We start from the raw sequence: 17,491 nt of genomic DNA, 5'->3' as shown, positions 1-17,491 counted from the left end.
GATTGTAAGCATGGCAATGAGACGATATACAATAGAATGAATGTAAAACTAATGTTCTCCCATGTAAACTATCACATAAAACATTTAAGAAAAAAACAAAACAAAAAAACAGTCTAGTACTGGTACAATGAAAGATACATAGATCAATGGAACAGCATTGAGAATCCAGAAATTAACCCATTCACATACAGCCAGCTGATCTTTGCCTCAAATGTATCAAAGATTGTGAAGTTAGTCCAGGACTGGGCAGTGTTTCATTGTGTTGTGCATACAGTTGCTATGAATCGGTGCTGACTCGATGGCACCTAACAACAAAACAGTGAGGACAGAATGCTGAATAATGCAGAAAGCATTAAAAGATAATTCAAAAATTGTTGCAACAGTGCATTGACAGGGAACTGTCAGAAAATCAAATTGGATTCCGAAGAGGATGTAGAAAAACTGATATCATTGCTGACATCATGTGGATTTTGACTGAAAGCAGAGTACCAGAAAGAATGGCTATACACAGACTTTTGACTGTGTGGATCATGACAAACTATGGGTAACATTGCAGAGTATTCTGGAACGCTTAATTGTGTTCATAAGGAGCCTGCACATAAACCAAGAAGCAGTTGTTCAAACAAAACAAGGGGATACCACATGGTTTTAAATCAGGAAAAGTGTGTACCATGGGTTATATTCTTTCACCATACTATCCAATCTGTATGATGAGCAAATAACCTAAGAAACTGGATTATATGAAGAAGAATGTGGCATCGGGATTGGAGAAAGACTCATTAACAAGTTGTGATATGCAGATGATACAACCTTGTTGGAGAAGTGAATAGAACTTAAAATACTCATGAAGATCAAAGACCAAAGTCTTCAGTATGAGTTGCATCTCAATGTAAAGAAAACACAAATCCTCACAATTTGACCAATAAATATCATTATGGTAAGTAGAGAAAAGATTAACGTTGTCAAAAACTTTCATTTTGCTTGAATTCATAATTAGTACTAATGGAAGCAGCAGTCAAGCAGTCAAATGATACAAGAAGAGGGAGCTTTGCAGAATGATGGACAGGTGAAGACAGGGGAAGGTATGTAAGGATTAAGGGGACAGAGGTAAACTGTCAACAATGTTCTTTGGGTAGATACATGGGCAAATACACAGGCTGAATGGGTATAGAGGAAGAGTGGGATATATATATTGTCCTGATGTGGTACTGTGGGTTAATGCGCTGGACTTCAAGGTCAGTTTGAACAGCAAGGCCAATGGTTCAAGCTCCTTGGAACTGACTCGACAGCACTCAACAACATTTATCTATATATCTGTTTCTATATATAGAGAGAGTGAATTAGTCCTGGTGTGGCAGTGTAGAATAAGCACTAGACTGCAAGATCAGTTTGAATCACAAGGTAGGAGGTTCAAACTCAACAGCTGCTCCTCGGAAACCCTATACCGGGTCGCTATGAATTGGAACCCACTCGATGGCACTTAACAACAACAACATATATTTATATAGCCCACTTACATATAAGAGTTTGAAAGAAGATATTGGTACATGGGTATTTACCTTTCCTGAAAACACAACTAAGAATGCTGTGGCACATACAGTGGGCAAAATGATGAAAAGTTCTTAGATATTATCACACGTTAAGGCAATGAGTTGCTGGGCCTGGGGGCTCAGAACGATAGTCTCAGTGGACACCATGGTCCAGAGCACAGTCCACAAAGACAATGTTCTACATTCTACTTTGGTTAGTAGCATATGGGATCTTAAAAGGTCTTGTGTGGCCATCTAAGGTGTAGCTATTGCTCTCTCCATGTGTAGAAAAATGAAGAGTCTTGAGACTTGAAGAGACTTGGAATCACTTGGTCCAATGTACTAATGGAACATATAAGTCTCCATGACTCTGAGACCAGAAAAACTAGATGATGCCCAGCTACCACTACCAACTGCTGTAAAAGGGATCACATTAGAAGGTCCCAGATGGAGTGGAAGAAAATGTAGAACAAAACTCAAAATTATTTAAAAGATCAGGCTTACTGGTCAGAAAGAAACTGGAGGAACCTGAGACTATGGTCCTTGACCACCCTTCAGGTCTGGAAAGGAACTCACCCTCGTGTCCCAACTTTTAGCCAAGCAGAAGTTAGGTATATAGGGGGAACAAAAGCATTAGTAAGGTAAGCTCACCATGGAATGGTCAGTCATTCAGAATCAAAAGGGCAACATTTACCAAAAGACAAAGTTGAGAAGTGATGGGAAGGTGGGTGGAATGGAAATAGGATATACAGGGAGGAAGCGGGATAACTGTTGTTGCATTGAAGGGATTGCAATCATCTGACATGAAACAATGTATGTAATTTGTTTAATGTAAAACTGATGATCTTGTTTGTAAACCTTAATTCACAAGATCGCTTTAAAATGTTCAAGAGCAAAGTTATTTGTTTGAGGACTAAGATGAGCCTGACTGTGTTAGGCTGGGTTCTCCAGTGAAGCAAAACCAGTGAAACATATATGTATAGAGATATAAAAAGAGAAGTTTATATCAAGGAAGTGGCTTTACACAATTGTAGAGTTCCAAGTCACCAGTGGAAAAGAGAGCAGGGTTTTCCTGCATGTTGATTATATTCTGAGTAGGCCACACCATCAAGGAAACATCCTTTTAATTGATTAACTGCCCACAGCCAATCATCACAGAGTTAACTATGCAAGGTTTCACCATGGGGCTAACCGCATCTTAACTGACAAACCACTGGGAATAGCTTGGTCAAACTGACGCAAAACCTTAACTAACACACTACCCCAAGCCATGGTATTTTCAACAATCTCATATTCATGTGAAAGGTGGACAATGAAAAAGGAAGACTGTAGACGAACTGATTTATGAATTTGAATTATGGTGTTGGAAAAGAATATTAAAAGTGTCATGGAATACCATAATAAATCTGTCTTCGAGCAAGTACAAACAGAATGCTCCTTAGAAACCAGGATGGCCAAGACTTCAGCTTTCATACTTTGGATATGTTATCAGGCAGGACCTGTCCCTAGAGAAGGACATCATGCTTGATAGAGTAGAGAGTAAGCAAAACAGAGGGCAACCCCTAATGAGATGGACTAGCACGGTGGTAGCAGCAATGAGCTCAAGCATAGCAACAATTATGAGAATGGTGCAGCACTGGGCAGTGTAACTCGGTTGAGCATAGGGTCAGTATGAGTTGTAGCCGACTGGACACCACTTAAAAACAATTCCTAGTTTGGAGCATTTAGGTTGCTACAACAGTGCAGCAATCCCTGTTTTTATATCCTTGGGAGGAATTCAATTAGTAGGGATAAATGTTCATTCAATGAACTGATGTGTCAGTAGGTTCGACCATGTTTCTAACGGCCACTTCTAGGCAACCCTTTTTACAATCCCCTCAACCAGTGGTGTTCTCATTCTTCTTAATATCTGTCAATCTGTTCAATAAAAAATGGCATTGCACTGATATTTTAACTTGTATTTACATGACTGTCAGCAATGATGAGGGATTGGTGTGGAGAAGGAGGAATAACATCCCCACTGTAATATGCACAGAAGCTCTTACCCTTGGATCAGTATCTTCCTCTTCTTCATCAGGGTTATAGGACTCAGCACAGACTAAATTGGAAGAAAAGAAAAAGAAGAAAATGAATGAAACATATGTGGCTTTTTACTGGAAAAAATAAGTGAACACAATTTCCTTTTATTCACTGTTTTCTTCAGAAGGGTGTTAAGATCTTTTTTTTTTTTTAAGGTTTTTATTGCGGATTGAGTGAAAGTTTTCAGGGCACATCATTGGTTTCACATTCACACATTCATATACCTTGTTTCATTACATTGATTATAATCCCCTCCACATACTATCAGTTAACAGAGTTTCTCTCTAGCCTCTTTAGCTTTTTTTTTTTGGGAAAAACTTTGCCTTTTTGGAATTTACAGTCTCAGCTTTTAGGGAAGATTTTTACATTTATCTGTGGGTATCCAGGGCTCATGTATGGAATTACTAACCAGCATAACGGAATAATCAGATAAGGGACATTTTGCTATGTCTGCTAGGTGGCTAAAGTCTGATCCTCAGAGCCTATGGTTTGGACGGTCAGCAACGCTTGGGCCCACAGGGACTTGAACTCCTGACCGGGTCTGCATGGTCTACATCAGATTCCCCCTTATTTATTATTTGTTTAAGGGGGAAAGGTGTTAAGATCTTTTAAAATTCCTTTTTCAATTAGCAAATATATTAAATATCCACTAGTGCTAGGCATTCTTTTAAGGGATGAAAATCCAGCTCTTATTTGAAATCTCAAATAAGAGAGACAAAATGAAATATGTCACCAACTAAATTCTGTGACAGAGGCAAGGTCAAACAAATAGATGTTACCTCTGTAGAGGTAAAAAAATGTAAAGAAAGCAACAAGGAAAGGATAAAACCAAAATCAACAAAACTATTTTCCTAGAGTGAAGGTAAAAACAAGAAAGAAGGAATAGTGAAGAGAATGAAACTTCTCTAAAGAAATATAATTTTGATGTTTTAAAAACCCCTTGCCTTTGACTGTTTACAACTCACAGAAACCCTATTAGAACAGAGTAGAACTGTCCCATGTGTTGCTCTTCAATAAGCACTGGACTGCTAACCACAAGGTCAGCAGTTGAAATGCAGAGTTGTTATTAAGTGCCATCGAATTGGTTCTGACCCATAGTGACCCTGTATAGGGTTTCTGAGGAGCAGCTGGTGAGCTTGCACTACCAACCTTGAGGTTCAAATCAACTTTGCAGTCCAGCATATTAACCCACACCACCACATCAGGGCTCCTCAAATTCACTTCTTGTTGTTGTTAAGTGCCGTAGAGTCAATTCCAACCCATAGCGACCTGGTATAGGGTTTCCAAGGAGCAACTGGTGAGCTTGAACTGCCAATCTTGCAGTTCAAATGACTTTGCGCTCTGGCACATTAACCCATAGCGCCACACCAGGATTTCCCACTAGCCACTCTCAGAAACCCTATGCAGGGTCACTGTGAGTTGGAACCAACTCCACAGCATTTAATAACAAGCTAACCACAAGGTCAGCAGTTCAAACCCACCAGTCACTGCTTGGAAACCCTATACAGGGTCATTATGAGTGGAAACTGACTTGTCGACACTTAACAACAACAATAATACTCTTAAAAGAAGCAGATAACCTCATTTTTCTTCCAAGAAGCAGCTGGTGGGTTCAAACCACTGGCCTTTCAGTTAGCAAGTGAACATGTAACTACTGTGTCACCTGGGTTCCCTTTTGATGTTTTACATATTTATAAAATTAAATTCATAAGGGTAGGAGGATTTTGGAATCCTGGTGTAGTGCTGTAGGATAAGCACTGGACTGTTAACCAAAAGGTCAGCAGCTCAAATCGATTTAATGGCATATAACAACAATGAGGAGGATCCTAAAACTGAATACAAAGAGAAACAAGTGAACTTAATCATGTGTCAGATAACAAAAAATATGCATATTTTTCTCAGAGAAGGAAAGGAAAATTATTTCAAGTAGCTTCTGAACATAGTACTTTGACTATCCACCTCAGTAGGATACAGTTCAAGGACAAAAATAACTGCATTGGTAGTGGTGCTGGTACAGCAATTGCAAAACTTTTCTGTGCATATTACCCAACCCACTGCCAATGAGTAGATTCTGACCCATTAACAACCCTATGAGGGCAGAGGAGAACTACTATCTGGGGTTTCTGAGGCTATAAATCTTTATGGGAACAGGTACACACTGCAGTGTTAACTAAATAAAGTACAAAAATGTTTTTGAGAATCAGGCTTTTTACTGAAGAGAAAGCACATACAAAGATGAAATGGAATAAGGATTAGAACTGGTGTCAGTATAAGTCATGACTTAAAAATTTTTATCCTTAGGCATTAGTAGCAAAAGACAATGAATAAAAAGGGTTTTTGATATGATCACTAGTATTACCCAGAAAGTTGCAAACGTGTTCCTTTTTCACAATACAGGTTATTTCAGTCTGGAAATGCTTCTTCTAATGCTCAGTTATTTGCATTAGCTGTGTGATCTGGGGTGACGTACTGCAATTCTTTACTTTCTCTTCTGCATATTAAAGACTGTCCTAAGGATTCAAGTAGACAACGTGCCTAGCTTGCAGTAAATGCTGATTCCTTGAACTATGACTATTTTTACTTCTGTTTCTTTGTTCTAGTTTTCAGGGATATTGACTATTGTTATCTTAGTTCTGTTCTCTATCTTAGTTCTTTCAACAATTATCTTTTCTTCAAGGCTGCATACCATCACAGATTTTTGCCCTTACTTAACAATAGTATTTTCTATTGCATTTTTCATCTCAGCTTATCCTTTCCTTTGGCATTTTGTTTCATAGTTTCCATTTTTCCTTTGACTTTTTACTCATATTTCATAAAGACATCAATCAAATTCTCATGAATTACTGAGCATTTTTCAGTAGACCCTTCTAGTCTTCATTCTTCTTATATCCTTAATGTACAAAATTCACTCAGAGTCACTGTTATATTTCTTAGGTCTTCTTTATTTATTTATTTCTCCTAAAATTTAAGGAATGGTATATCCAGATCCAGTGTTTGTTAGCAGACAAGGAAACAACTGGTTCTTGATCCTACTCTCAACTTATTTGTGTGATGGCCAAAACACCTCATCTATCTACAACTAGGAAACAAATTGATACATACCAAATTTAACTCCCAGTTTTTTGAAGGCATTTACTCACTGCAATGCTGATATAGCCACATTTAAGCTTTCCCTTCCTCAGAGATTATCATAACTAAGGATACATGTGAAATGCTGATTTCTAGCATGTTCTGCAGATAAGACTACCTACCTATCATACTCTACTTGTATGAGCCATGCCTGTACTTTAATGTGCCATAATGCCATCTATACTCTGCCTGCCTAACAGGGGCCTGGTATAAATAAATAGAGAAAAATTGGGGAGGGGAGAGGTGAGAAGACAGAGACCATTCTAGCCCGTGAAATTGCATCAAGTGATGTTCTGACCAGCCACTGGTTTATGTAGGCTTTAGTTCACTGAGCCAGAAAAATGACAATGAGCTGTAAGTAATGATTCATTGCCTTTCACCAAGTCTTTTTTGTTGCCACAAGGATCTGCTCTTAAAATCAATGAAGATTTCCTGAGTTCCTAGCCACTCTTTTTTTTTTTTAATGTTTTTATTGTGAATTATGTGATAGTTTACATGGGAAAACATTAGATTTACATTCATCCTATCGTATATAGTTTCATTGACAGGGTTACAATCGCCTCCATGCGTCATCAACCAACCTCCTACCTCCCCACCCCCACCCCTCAGCACACAGTCCTTCTCTCTCTCTGGCCTAGCAATTCTTGTTGCTACTTTTTGCATCTTCATAGATATTTTAGTAGGAGATTGGGGAAACTGCACTGAGGGTAGCTAACCAGCACCATGCTAAACTGCAAGCGACTTGGTTCTTTGCACTCCTGATCTTGATTAATGTAGTCATGATACTCAGTTTTCTAAAGGAAATATTTGGGATTCACCACTAATTTCCTTCTTTAATTTTTTATCATTAGATATCCCCCAGAGTGAACAGAGAGAGCCTTACCCTAGAGTTCGAATTCAGACTTCTAGCCTCCTAAATAAACTATGAGAATATAAATTTTGGTTCATTAAAGTCACCCACTTGTGGTGTTTTGCTATAACAACACTATGAAATGAAAACAGTGACCTTTATCCAATCTATCCCAAATGTTATTCCTTGTCTAAAATTTCAAAGTACCTATTTAGAATAAGGCATTTTAAAAGTCTTCATTGTAGGGGATAGATGAGTACATGGGTGTAGCTTTATTTTCTATAATTTTGGGTAAGTATAAAAATTTTCATTTAAAAATTTAAAAAAAACCCTTAGATGACAGGCTATTTTAGTAATAATTATACCTATTGTTTTTGTTGTTAAGTGCCCATCAAGTCAGTTCAGACTCAGCGACCCTGCATAGGGTTTCTGATGGGTTTGATCTGCCGACCTTGGGGTTGCAGTCCAGTATTGATCCTACAGTGTCACACCACATGTCCTATATTTTTATGCAAATTATACACTTCTATGTTTGCTTGCCAACTGCTTTTTTTCCCCCCCAAGCTTAGGAGGCATTTACATAAATGCACTATGCTAAAAAAAATGTTTACAGTGATTATGTTAAAAAATTGCATAATGTCTATTATGAAAATATCTGAGGGAGAAAGAGAGCATTGGCAAACAAATGTAGAAGGTTTGTTATTAGCAAAAATACAGTAGTCTTCAGTTAGGCTATTTCCAGGCTTGCTTTTCTCTGATTTTGGAGGAAAACACTGTATCAATTTGGTATATTTTTCAATTTTTAGACATTAATATAGTGATGCAGGAAATGTTAACTATAGTCTTCATGTCTAAAGATATATGACCATACCTTGAATAAAGAGTTATTTTTATTGAAATTACTAATATGTTTGTGGGAAACATTATGCTCTAGTTTTGAATTTTCTTTTCTTTTCAACTGCAGATGTACCTCCTTTTGCCCACTTCCCCTGGTCCTGGTCTCAAACGAATTCCTTCATCTTCCTCTGTAAAACACCATTTTTAAATGACTATTTGATAGTTTTGCACATCAGGGGCTTGCCTCAGTACACAAGTTATATGGGGTAGGCCCAGGGTCTGTGTAATCCCTTATACAACCTCAAGAACAATACTGTGTATCAGGAGATACTTGAGAACTATTGAGAAAAGTTCTCAAATATCTCCTGCACAAACGCTTGTCAGAGGAAATTTATTTTGCTTCAGTTCTCCAGCAGATGTCACTAGACAGTAGTATGAAAGTGTACAAAATGACAACAAAACAGATTATAAAGTACAATTTTTTCTTTCCAAATTCTAATTGCTGCTTCCTTCACCCAGAAATGAGAATCATTAAAAATGTGCTTACGAAAAGAATCCTTTCATTTCTACAAAAATATATAAATAAGCACAATTGATCAGAAAATTTTTTCCATTAAAATTTTCAATAGGTTAAAAATTGTGAAAGTTTACTCAAATTTATTTATTTTTAATCTAGACCATGGTAGATAAATGAACAAAATTATCAAATCAGTCCCAAAGAAGAAAATACACTTATCCCAAATTTAGAAAACATTCATTTTTGTTAATGATCAAAGGAATGCCAAATGAAACCATCTGAATCACTTAGTCCTATTACATCTACTAAATTAATATGGCTTTCATATCAGTGAGATGGTGGTAGAAAAAGATGTCTTTCTCCCCGAGACCTATTCTGTAGATAGTCTCAGAAAACAACACACAGAAAAAGCCAAGGCAATGCTTACCTGGTCTCTGACCATAGAATTTCATTTTCAAGACTTTAAACTGAGAAAATAATTCTAGTGGCTCAAAAAGGTGTATGAAAGGAATTAATGGGCAAGATAATCTAAAATAGAAAAACAGATGGGCAAGGCAGGGAGCAAAAGGCCCAGTACAGAGAAATAATGATAAGATATATAAAGCATCTTTTAGAAACCACAGTATGAATGTGAAAAAAATATGCATGGCATAGATGCAAAGAGACAAACCACACTAGTTACAGCAATATAAAAATATGCACATATATACATAAAGAACCCTGGTAGCATAGTGGATTATGAGTTGGGCTGCTAACTGCAAGTTAAGCAATTTGAATGTAATAAGCCACTCCTCCATTTGAGAAGATGAGGCTTTCTATTCCTGTAAAGATTTACAGCCTTGGAAATTCTATACAGGATAACTACGAGTTGAAACAAACTCCATGGCACATCCCTACCACCACCATATATATATATGTAAAATATAAAAATGAAAATCAAATGTAAGAATGATAGGTAATTTTACTTTTAGCTTAATGTTCTGTAATGCGGTAAACATATCTATTTTTCTTTTCATAGATCAGTTTATTTTTATTTTAAAGATAATCTTACCTCATTTTAGTAGTATGTAATGGACGAGAATACATACCTGATACCCGCCTATTAAATCTGCTAGGAGCTGGAACTGCAAAATAAAAATGAAGTAACAGTTAGTGATCATTATGTCACATGACCCCATTTTTACCCTCCCTTTTACAAAGATCTCTGACAATAGAATTAAACACCTTAATACCATGTAGTGGGTCAGTTCATACTCAACCATAAGTAGTTGCTCAGTGATCATATAAAGGCAATAAAATATCTTACTGAAAATAGAGTATCCATAACTTCAACACAAAATGGCATGTTTATTTCTGTTCACATCCAGGTTCCATCTAATTTTTATCATACCAAGTAAGCAAAATAAAAATGTATTGTAATTATAGGATAAAAAGTAGCAAATTTTACTTCTTTAATATCTTTAAAGATAATCTCCAGATCTCATGCAAATTTCATTTAAAATCATTTAATGAGTATTACTAAAATGGAGTCTTGGTGTGGTGCTGTAGGATAAAGCACTTGACTACAAGGTTAGGTTAGTGATTCAAACTTACCAGCTGCTCCTTGGAAACCTTATACAAGGTCACTATCAGTCAGAACTGACTTGAGGGCACTCAACAGCAACAACTAAAATGGAAGTCTCTGAATGGTGCAAATGATTAACTAAGCTGCTAATTAAAAGGCACCCTGAGGCACCTCAGAAGAAAGACCTGAAGATCTACTTACCAAAAATTCAGCCACTGAAAACTCTATGGGGCACAACTCTACTCTGACACACATGGGGTCACCATGCATAGAATTTGTTAGCAACTGTTACAGTATGGTATATTAAAATGTAAAATAAATTAACCATTAAGTTATAGCTCCCTTTGTGGGTGGGTTTTCTCCTACTCATGGTCAGTATAATAGTCAGAAAAAGAAGTCAAGCATTTTTACATTAAAAATAACTTTCTTCTTCATGAGGTTTTTTTTTTGCACTTTTCACATATCATGTGTGTATTTGATGGTTATCTAAATTCTAATTTACTGAATAGTATCATCTGAATACAGTTTTACCTTTATAAGTATTGAATATTTCTGTTTTTTAAAAAAATACATAAAATGTGCCTTGCTATTCCCTAAAAAGGAACTTGAGAATTCGTGCAAAATTGAAGATGGTTCATACTGCCAAACTCATTAAAAGGCCTCTGAAGCAAAAACAGGCCCAGGAAGGAGGTAAATGCTCACTTAGCTGAATAAAACTAGAATCATCTTGTTGCATCAAATACAGCCAAAGTCTTACATTAGAACAAACAGGCAACAATTCAAAAGAAAACCATAGTTATTACTAGTAGAAAGGGAAGTCTATTTCTTACTCACTCCTTTCCCAGTGAAAAAGTGGTTGTTGTCATTGTATGCCATTCAAGTCAATTTTGACTCAGTGATTCTATAGAACAGAGAACTGCTACACAGGGTTATCCTACAGATTGCGAGATCTTTCTCCAGCAGAATGACTGGTTGATTTTAACTACAGACCTTTCAGTTAAAAGCAAGTTGACTATCGCATTTTCAGGATCCTTAGTAAAAGGGTAGATTAGGCAAAATAAGCTATTAACAGCAAAGAAAGACAATAAATTCAGTTCAACAAATAGTTGTTGTTTTGTTGTTTTTTTTTCAGTGTTAAAATCTATCTCTTGGTTAAGAGAAAAAAGAGGAGTCTAAAATCCAAGTACAGACATATCTAGGACCCTTGTCCTTTTGGATCCACACTCCCTTCAGGGTTTTCATCATTATAAATGTTCTCTGCCATCTGCCACATTTGCACAATATATCTTTTTTTTTTTGCATTAAAACAAAACTTGTTATTGTAAATTGGGTGAAAGTTTTTGGAGCAGATCAGTTCTCCATTCCTCAATTCATGTACATTTTGCCCATCTCAATATTGCATTCCTTTCCATGTAATATCACACATCTCACTTCCTTCTTCCTTGTGTTTCCTGATTCCTTTCCTCCTTCCTTCCTAACCCTTCCAAACTTTGTCTGTGGATAAATGCTGTCCTTTTGATCTAAGTGGTTGATTAGCTTAAGGTGTGTGCACCTTTCTAGTGTTATTGTTCCCCTTAGAGACCTGTCTATTGTTTGGCTGAAAACTGAGGCATGGGGGGTGAGTTCAGTTCCAGACCTGAAAACTAAGCTCTTTTGTATTTCTATTAACTTCAGCATTCAAATTTGTATTTTATATAGCTTATGATCCCAGTATTTTTAAAGTAATTATCCAGTGTCTGATAGATAGGACCTGTCATGTATCTCCAAGGAAGCCAGCCTACCTTCATAACAGGTATCAGGGTTTGGGAGCTGTGATCTTCCCACATAGGTAGCCATTCAGTCTCATTTGCATAGAAACAAAACCATGCAAAATAGCTGGACCTGTAACTACTTGCATGGCAGGTCATGGAAAGTCTTAGTATCCTTCTCTTGTCTCTTCCAGTGGGTGGCTGGATCTTTTCCAATCCAGATGGAATGTGCACAGCAGAAAATGCTAGTTACCAGTATGCAGCTCCCTTATCTCTGCCTGCTTCCCATTCCCACCATGGCTGTGAGCACTATCCTGGCCTCAGGGGACACCAGCAGGCTTCCTATTCTTCAGCCTACTGGCACAGAAACCACTCTCCCACAGGTTTGTGATTCTGCTAACTAAACCCCTGGGGGCATGGCACAATATATCTTCTGATACAGAACAAATCACCCAAGTTTCATTGGGATTCCAGGAGAAATCAGATTATCTTGGCAGTGTGACCACCATGAATAAACAATAATTCTAGTGGCCCATCTTCTGGGGATTATTCTTCTCCAATTTTACTTATAACCCAGATATTCAGCCTACGATCAGTTCCACTGGAAGCCAAAACAGTTTCATTGTGAGGTGACCACTGAACCTGGAATATTTCGTCCCTATGTGATTCAAAGGAATGCAACTCTTCAGTTTCAGACTTCTTAGATCCCACAAAGCAACAGTCTTGTCAGCTGATCCTATGGCAAAAATGAATTCACTGTAAGGGTAGAAAGAAGGGCAGTTCACTTCAGCAGTGTGAGCATCAACTGAGTGACTTGATTTGGAAGTATTATTTGAATGAGTATCCCAGATCATAAGTTTCTGATCATCAGCAACTGACCCAAATAGAGACTCATGAAGCAGAGAAACATCTTCAATTACTGCTGTGTGTCCAGGAAAAGATGGTCTTGCATCCACCACTTTTCCTTGGAACAGCACTGATGTCCCATAGGCAGATGGTATGGTCATCTGAAGCACTAAGCAAGTGCCCATTGAGAATGGGATTCCAAGATAGCCCATAGCCTTCCTTTTGATATCCACGGAGACGCAGATCTGGATTGCACTCTCCAGAAGGGTCTGGTTTAGAAGGGTGTTTCGTGTAGTCAAACACAAGAACATCACTGGATGAAGTCTTTGTTGAAATAATGCAAGGGTTCTGGGGCATATAATTGGCCCTGTTTACTTCTCCTTCATGGTTGATCTTGATTTCTATTTCAATCTTTCCACTAACTGAGCCAAAACCTCTGAATTCTCCTTTCTCACTGTCATAGTGTGATGCATCAAAGTGAACATCATCATTCGGGAGCTGCACCCTGGCTATCTTAAGGTGGTTTTGTTCATCTTATGTGTGTGTTACCAGAACAAGTCGATGAAAGCTGAAGTCTTTCCCTTCTGGTCTGGTTACATCTGGAAGCCACTGTGCAGTTAGGTTGGGCCACTCAAGGGCATGGGTCATGACCAAATCATAAAGAAAAAGGGTGTTCTTTTTCCATATTTTATACTCCTCATTAATCACCTGTTCTTCCACGGTGTCATCAAAGGCTGCTTCCTTGTCAGCCATGGTGGGCAGGCGGGCACGATAGCTGGGAGGGAGCCCAGAGTCAAACATTGCAGGAGGGTCAGGGAGGCAGCGGGCCAACAAATAGATTTTAAATGACTAATACAAGGGGCTTCAAAAATTTCAGGGAAGGGTTCCATTATTTTGTCATTCCATTTCCCCGTGAACTTTTAAAAACTTTCTCGTATGTGCTAATGCACCCTTCTAGACAGTTTGGTAGACATCAAGGAAAAAAAACAGAGACCTCTAATTTCATAAAGTTGACATTTAGACTGAGGGAAGTGGGAGAGATTGAGACATAAATGTCAGTCCTCAACCATGTGAAATGTACATTAGCTTAAATAAATCTTCAACCTCAGTTCAAGGATTTTCATAGCTAAGGCCCTACATAACAAAAGTGGACAACCCAAAATTTACAAAACACATTATGAAATGATTTGTTACTGTTGTTAAGTGCTGTTGAGTTGGTACCAACTTACAGTGACCTTAGGCACAACAGAACAAAACACTGCCTGGTTCTATACCAATCTCACAATCGTCGTTACACTTGAGCCTCTTGCAGCTGCTACTGTGCCTATCTAACTTGTTGGGGGTGTTCCACTTTACCAAGCATGAAGCCCTTCCCCAGGAACTGGTCCCCCCTGATAATATGACATCCAAAGTATGAGACACAAAGTTTCACCTTGCTGGCTTCCAAGAAGAATTCTGGTTGTACTTTTTCCAACACAGATTTGTATGTTCTTCTGGCCATCCATGGTACTTTTAATATTCTCCTCCAAGATGCATCAATTCTGCTAGTCTTCCTTATTCACTATCCAACTTTCACTTGCATATAAGACTATTGAAAATACCATGATTTGGGTCAGGCTCACCTTAGTCCTCAAACTAACATCTTTGCTCTTGAATACTAAAGAGGTTTTGAGCAGCAGATCTGCCTAATGCAATATGTTGTTTGATTTCCTGACAGCTGCTTTCATAAGCGTTGATAGTTGATCCAAGTAAAATGAAGTCTTTGACAATTTCAATCTTTTCTCCTTTAATTTGATGTTATTTAGTGGCCAGTGTAAGGATTTTTGTTTTCTTTACATTGAGATACAACCTATACCTGTGGTCTTTGATCATCATCAGTAAGTATTTTAAATCATCATTTTCAGCAAGCCAGGTTATATCAGCTACATATTGCAGGTTGTTAAGTTTTCCTCCAATCCTAACGCCATGTTCTTCTCATATAATTTCAGCTTCTCAGATTATTTGCTTAGCATACAAATTGAATAAGTATGGTGAAAGAATACAACCCTGGTGCACACCTTTCCTGATTTTTAAATCATTTAACATCCCCTTTTCTGTTTGAATGACTGCATCTTGGTCTATGTACAATTTCATCAGGAGTACAAATTTAGTGTTCTGGAATAATTATTCTCCACAATGTTGTCCATAGCTTGTCATGATCCACACATTAGAAAGCCTTTGCATAATCAACAGAGCACAGGTAAACATCTTTCTGGCATTCTGTTTTCAGAAATGGATCTTTCCATCTTACCTCAGCAATGCCTCATACCCCATGCCCGTCTGAATCTGGCCTGAACCTTTGGCAAACTCCCTGTTAACGTACAGCTGCAGCTGTACATTGAGAGTGGTGTAGGACTACCTGGTTGGCTTCCCAATCCATGGAGTGAAGCAGGTACAGTAAGTTCACCAACCCACAGAGTGAGAGAGAGCTGAGCACCTTTGGGCAGGAGGCTTCATGGCAAAGTCGGATGCTTCTGGATACTTACTGGTAGAGCTAAACAGTTTTGTTACATTTCCTGAGTCAGGGCCTAAGCCTGAGCATGAGCATGAGATACCAGCCTGAGCAGGTCCAGAAGCAAAAGCTTGCCGATTCTTGTTGTTCCTGTTACCCTGGTAACGTAGTGAATTACAAACTGCGATGCTTGCTAACCAAGAGGTCAGCAATTCAAATCTACCAGCCGCTCTGAGGGAGAAAGATGAGGCTTTCTGTTCCCATGAAGATTTATAGCCTTGGAAACCCTATATGGAACCGACTTGACAGCACTTAAGAATGACTTTCCTATTAATCCCATAATCATGAGTATGGTCTGTGAGTTCTATGTAGACACTGCAATTAGTTATAGAACCCAACAGAAAATTCGAGTGCTTTGGGAGGGCTGGCTTGTAACAGAATTGATAAAAAGGGTTAGAGGGTGGAAGTATGGTTAATCTCCATCTCACAGGAATCAGCTTTGGACTGATGTTATTTATGTTGATTACTTTCCCTTCTCCTCAAGTTAAGAAGATCTAATGCCATGCCATTTTTACAGGGAACAATTACACACACACACACACACACACACACACACACACACACACCCAAAAAAGCAAATCCACTGCCATGGAATCAACTCTAATAGATAGTGACCCTATGTAGGGTTTACAAGGCCATAAATATTCATGAGAGCAAAGAAATTCTAAATTCTTTCTCCCTCATCTTTCTCCTGTGGAACAGCTAATGGGTTTGAAGTGCCAACAATGCAGCTAAGCAGTTCAGTGCTTATTCTACAATGCCACCAATGCTCTCAATTTTCTATTAAAAACAAATGCTGACAGAGAATAGTTGTGTACTACTGAGTGGATTCCAACTCACGGTGGCCCCTATAGGACATAGTAGAACTGCTCTATAGAGTTTATAAGGCTGTAATCTTTACCACAGAGCAGCTGGTGGGTTTAAATCACAGACCTTGTAGTTAGCAACTGAGTGCTTAATCACTGTGCCAAATTTAGGCTATTTGATCTGAAACCATTAAGAAATGCAATTTCAAAAGAAAAATTCTTTCTTCATTCCTGAGTGCCTCTGACACGCCCTGGTAATTAAAACATTTTTTTTTTAAAGCAGGAAAAGAGTATTATGTGTGGTGAATATCACATTAAGATTATGTAGGAGACTTCCATCATCACAAAGCTCCTTTGTGCTCTTCTTTATAACTACACCCACCTAGGCATCTTTACTTTTTCCCCGATCTTAGTGAGAAGGCTGTCAGGCTTTCACCATCAAATATAATGTTAGCTGTAGGATTTTTTTTTTTTTTTAAGTTTTTATTGTGAATTGAGTGATGGTTTACATGGGAGAGCATCAGCTTTACATTCATCCTATCGTATTTCATTTCACTGCAACGATTACAAGCTGTAGGATTTTTGCAGATGTACTCTGTCAGGTTGAGGAAGATATCCTGTAGTCCTTGTTTGCTGAAAATGTTTTATCATGAATGGGTGCTGATTTAGTCAAATGCATTTTCTCATCAATCAACATAATCATGTTATTTTTCTTCTCTAGTTTGCTGATATTGTTGATTACACAGAGTTTTTAATTGGTAGATAATTTTTCAGAGCAATTCTAGGTTTACTAAATTGAGCACAAAGCTCCCATTAGCCCCCTTCCTCCAGTTTCCTGTTACTAACATCTTGTATTGGTGTAGTACATTTGTTACAACTGACGAATGACTACTGATAATATTATTAAAATCTATAGTTTACATTAGGGTCCATTCTTTTTATTGTACAAGTCAATGGATTTTGACAAGTGCTCATACATATCCACTATTTCACCCTATCCCTCAACCCCTGGCAACCAATGAACCACTGTATCTA

General features: G+C 37.9%; 1 protein-coding gene and 1 pseudogene across 1 annotated transcript in view; both read right to left on the bottom strand.

The window, feature by feature from the left end:
- PRKAR2A (protein kinase, cAMP-dependent, regulatory, type II, alpha) overlaps positions 1-17,491 on the bottom strand; it is a 122,891-nt gene that overhangs the window by 52,893 nt on the left and 52,507 nt on the right. Inside the window, exons 2-3 of the mRNA XM_006873655.1 lie at positions 10,030-10,065; positions 3,575-3,627 (exon numbers count right to left, since the gene is read on the bottom strand). Coding sequence (XP_006873717.1) covers positions 3,575-3,627; positions 10,030-10,065 — 89 coding nt within the window. The remainder of the gene's footprint in view (positions 1-3,574; positions 3,628-10,029; positions 10,066-17,491) is intronic.
- LOC102829282 lies at positions 11,701-13,852 on the bottom strand (annotated as a pseudogene).

Source organism: Chrysochloris asiatica, unplaced genomic scaffold (assembly GCF_000296735.1).
Source record: "Chrysochloris asiatica unplaced genomic scaffold, ChrAsi1.0 scaffold00246, whole genome shotgun sequence".
Classification (NCBI taxonomy): Eukaryota; Metazoa; Chordata; class Mammalia; order Afrosoricida; family Chrysochloridae; genus Chrysochloris; species Chrysochloris asiatica.
Note: the sequence above shows the minus strand (reverse complement) of the source record. Positions and strands in the feature narration are given on the sequence as shown.